At 32.5% G+C, this 4,521-nt stretch overlaps 1 protein-coding gene across 1 annotated transcript; it reads left to right on the forward strand.

Annotated features, from left to right (window-relative positions):
• Nucleotides 1–6: 6 nt before the first annotated feature.
• Nucleotides 7–4,417, forward strand: LOC108950664. The gene is made up of 10 exons (XM_018816705.2): nucleotides 7–17; nucleotides 222–305; nucleotides 360–482; nucleotides 1,266–1,351; nucleotides 1,766–1,854; nucleotides 2,238–2,325; nucleotides 3,015–3,100; nucleotides 3,294–3,380; nucleotides 3,866–3,977; nucleotides 4,306–4,417. The coding sequence occupies exons 3-10, from the start codon at nucleotides 480–482 to the stop codon at nucleotides 4,415–4,417; spliced, it is 663 nt and encodes a 220-aa protein (XP_018672250.1). The 5' UTR covers nucleotides 7–17; nucleotides 222–305; nucleotides 360–479.
• Nucleotides 4,418–4,521: the final 104 nt, after the last annotated feature.

Below are 4,521 nucleotides of genomic sequence, written 5' to 3' on the forward strand. Positions count from 1 at the left end.
TTAAGCCTTCACTCACAGTATGTTGTTTTGTATTGTAATAGTGTAAGAAACTACCTCTATGTTGTATAAAATTTATATATCCTTTTGTGGTGGGGCAACAACAGTTGTTATAACAAAGAGACATATGCCCACTATGGTAGAAGCATCGAGCCTTACCCTTTTAACTTCTAGCTAGAGGATATTGTATTAGTTTGGTATATACTAGAACATTTTATTTTTAGCCTATTATAGAAGCTAGAACATCTTCTCCTGATGTAAAACCAATAAAAAAAGTTGAAACTACACAAGTAAAGCCATTTAAAAAGGTAATCCTGCTTCCATATAATAATGTAAACTTTACTAACTAATATATTGAACAGAGAAATAGACAATCTATTCGTTTGTCAAAGTTGAATGAACCAGAAGTTAAATATGTTGATCATGAAAAGCATAAAGTTCTTTTTGAAGCTGCAGCAAATAGTAATACCTCAGATGCTGACATGGTATGATTGCTTTTATCATTGTATGTGGTTACCCGAAGTATGTTATTTCTTTATTTGTTCATTTAATATTAGTAGTTACCCGAAGTATGTTATTTCTTTATTTGTTCATTTAATATTAGTTTACAGTGTAGCATTAGTTGGTCTCTAATTAAAGTTTTATAGTTTTTTTTATGCGTTTAAGTTTAGACCGCTATAAAAATTACTAAATTTTTAAGACAATCATCCAATCTCTTAAGCTTGCTGTTTTGTTTTGTAAAAATAAATGCAACATATTTTATAAACGCGGATTGTCATGAGAGGATAAATAAGTTACACAGGTATCAGTTTTAATAAATAATGAAAACTAAATAAGAATTATATTTTTATAACTCAGAGCTATGCATTAGGTCATATATCTATATATATACAGTTGGGTGGGGGGAGATGGGACACCTTTTAACTAAATTTTCTCGTCCCATTTAGTAGTAAACAAGGAACATTCAATGATAATAAAACCTTATTCTAATGACTCCCATGGACCGTTGTTAATTGTTTAAAACCTGATCAGGATATTTAGATATTATGTGCTTACGGTGTCCCATCTTCCCCCACTCTACTGTATATCTATATATATATATGATGTTGCCAGGTCAAGGTGTATGTTTTGTAAGTGTGATCTTGAGGCATATTTTTGCAAGCACAAAACCAAAAACATTTCGCCCAAAATTTCTTCCACCTATGCCATGTTAATTCATATCTGTAATTTGTCATGTTTTAATAAACTAATCAACTTTTATTTTAAAGGATGAATGTGACATGGTATCTTCCATGGAACATCAGGTTATTGTTCATAACAATCATCAAAGTAATGACAAAGATAACTATTTCAAGTAAGCAGATAAAATGAGATAATATTGTTATTACAAATGTTCCAAACTTGAACATAACGAATAAATGAATGTAACTTAGTTTCCCTCGCATGGCGGGCAATGACAGTCGTTATACCATGAGTGTTCTGTTTTATACACCTCGTGTCTGCCTATAAGTTACCACATATGTAACTTATTTATCCTCGCATGGCGGGGCAACGGCAATCATTAAAACACGAGTGTTCTGTTTCATACAGCTTGTGCCCACTCGAGTTACGAAGTATGTTACTTTGTGGTTGTTGTTTTGTTCCGAATTTTTAGTTTTTTCAATGTATGGCTGACAATTCAGCTCCCCTCATGTTATAGCATGGTCAGCATTGTCATGGTCCTACACTTTCAGTTGTAAACATGTAGTTAAAAATGTTGATATTTTAGCGAACAAAAAAGCTTGAGAAATGAAACTGCACAAATACTCCAGGACAAACTGAGTCGATATTTGGAAGAATCTAATGAAGTGTTGGAAGGTATGTAGCTTAGTTATGATACAAATATGAAACAGGTTTTATAAAACAGTTTCAAAATATTGAACCGATTTTAATTAGTATACCAACAATTCGAAGCTACTTATTTCAATCTGAATTTCAAAATGATAAAAAAGTAACTTATTGGTAGTTGTAATATATGGTAGTTGTAAATCCCAGGTCCCATGACAAGCCTCACTGTAGGACCTCACCCATATAGAATAGAATGTGCATATACAATGTTGGGGTAATGGACCAAATCTGTCCCAGGATTTTGAGAAGGACCTCTTCCACGTATGGTAGTAAAGTTATGGTTCAAGGCCTGAGTAACAAAGATGGTTTTAAAAATTGGTTTTTTTTTATTTAACATGAAACTTTTAATGCAGAATGTGAAGGGAGTTCTTCTGTAAGCAACATTGTTAAAACCTCCACAAAGTCACATGAAAGTCAAATTGAATCACCATACAAACAAAGGTAGAAATTCTTTCAATTATTCGTGAGTTGTTGTTACTTTTAAGTATGTATCTGCAAAATCGTAACTAGCATTATAACTTATGAAACAAAACATCCTACACTGTAACACGCTTTATTTTGGTATAAGCCCATTCCCTGATGAAGTCTTGCCGTATGGCAGACGAAACGTTGGAAATACACTACGTTTTTATACCAGATGAGCCACTGATATATTGTTTATATTATGCCTGGTAGCAGAAGTAACAGAATGTTTATTTTTGTTTATGGCGCATAATATAGACTACTGGTTAATGACCACTGAGTTGGTCTTGCCCCAGGAACATAGGTCCGCAAATCGAAGTAGTAGTCGGCCTTGAACCCATGACCTCTGGGTTAAATAAGTTTTATCATCTGGTATCAAAATGGTGTATTTCCAACATTTTGTCAGCCATCTAGAAAAACTTCATCAGTGATAAAAACGTCTAAAATACACTACGTTAATACCAAATGAGCCGCTAAAAGATTATTTACATTATGCCTGGTAGCAGAAGTAACAGAATATTTGCTGTTTTTAAACTTTGCAAATGCTATGAAAATTGCAAATTCGTTACACACCAGATAAAAGGATTATATATTATGCCTGGTAGCAGAAGTAACAGAATAATTGCTTATTTTAAATTACTTGTAACTTGGTTATGTGTTACACACAGGAAAACATCTCCACATGGTTGTCAATTGAAGAATATAAACCCCAACAAATTATCAAGGATTGTCCATGAAACTGGGATTCCTACAGGTAACAAAGTAAAACTAATGTTTTCACATAGATTTTAAACTTTATTAAAAACATTTTAAAATTATTTTTTTCACATAGATTTTAAAATTTATTAAAAACATTTTAAAATTATTTTTACATCGATTTATCTTGATTAGTTTAAGGATATTTGAAACAAAATTTATTTTTATTCATATAATAATTTTGTTTTTAGGCCCATATGTATTATTAAAAGATCTGCAAAAAGACAACCATAGCGATACTAGTGAAACACATCAAGGAGAAAATCCCCATCAACCTGGTAAGCTCTAATTGTGTTTGAGCAAATAAAAGAAGAAGTTTGTTGAATGAATCAATGACACTTATTTAAACACGGGTGTTCTGTTTCATACACCTCGTGCCCGGTGACAAGTTACCACATATGTAACTTATTTATCCTCGCATGGCGGGGTAACGACAGTCGTTATAACACAAGTGTTCTGTTTCATACACCTCGTGCCCGCTTACAAGTTACCGCATATGTAACTTATTGATCCTCGCATGGCCAGGTAACGACAGTCGTTATAACAGGGTGTTCTGTTTCATACACCTCGTGCCCGCTGACAAGTTATATAAATATTTAGTTCCAAGCCTCCAACTGTTTTCCAGTTCCTTTTGTGAAAATATTTATTCAATTAACTAAACAATATTTATTGAACCAACAATATTTATTTGATTAACTTACAATAGTTATCAAGTTAACGTAACAATATTTGTTTAATTAACGTAACAATATCTGCGTTCCAGCTCCCCCCACCTCACCCATGCTTGTACGAGTTGACCCCCCAATACCTCGCCCACGAACGATGGATTTACACGAGAAGGTTATTCTACCTGATCAATATCTTATTGTGGAAAGGTGGGTGCATAGTTACTGTGTTTCATGTGTAAAAATCTGCCAGCCATGTTAAAGATACCAACAAAAAACAAAGTTTGTATATTGGTGTTTCACAAAAAATACAACTCATTAGAAGTTTACTTAAATCGAGTTTTAACAATTATCATTTTGTTGCTAATTTCCTTCTCTTCGCAGTTTTAATCAATTTGTTTTTTGTTGCCATGTTTGAACAAATTTTGAAATAAAATTCATAAAATTTTAAAGAAATTTAGAAAAAAGTTTATGTTAAAATACTAAGCAATGATATATTATGTTTGTATTTAAACACAACGACAATGTTTATTCCCAGATCCCCGATACATGAAGAGAATGTTGTTCAGTTCAACCGACCACAGTTTATTAAACGACATCATTTCCAATATGCGTCATCATCAGAAACACAGGTAGAAGCTTGTAAATGAATATTTATAATTAAATTTGGGTTTAGATCAGAGCTTCCAAAAATACTTTGCTTCCAACCCTTTTTAAAGGCTTTCATTTCTGTTATCTCAAAATCCCTTTTATT

Source organism: Ciona intestinalis, unplaced genomic scaffold, assembly GCF_000224145.3.
Source record: "Ciona intestinalis unplaced genomic scaffold, KH HT000543.1, whole genome shotgun sequence".
NCBI classification, from domain to species: domain Eukaryota; kingdom Metazoa; phylum Chordata; class Ascidiacea; order Phlebobranchia; family Cionidae; genus Ciona; species Ciona intestinalis.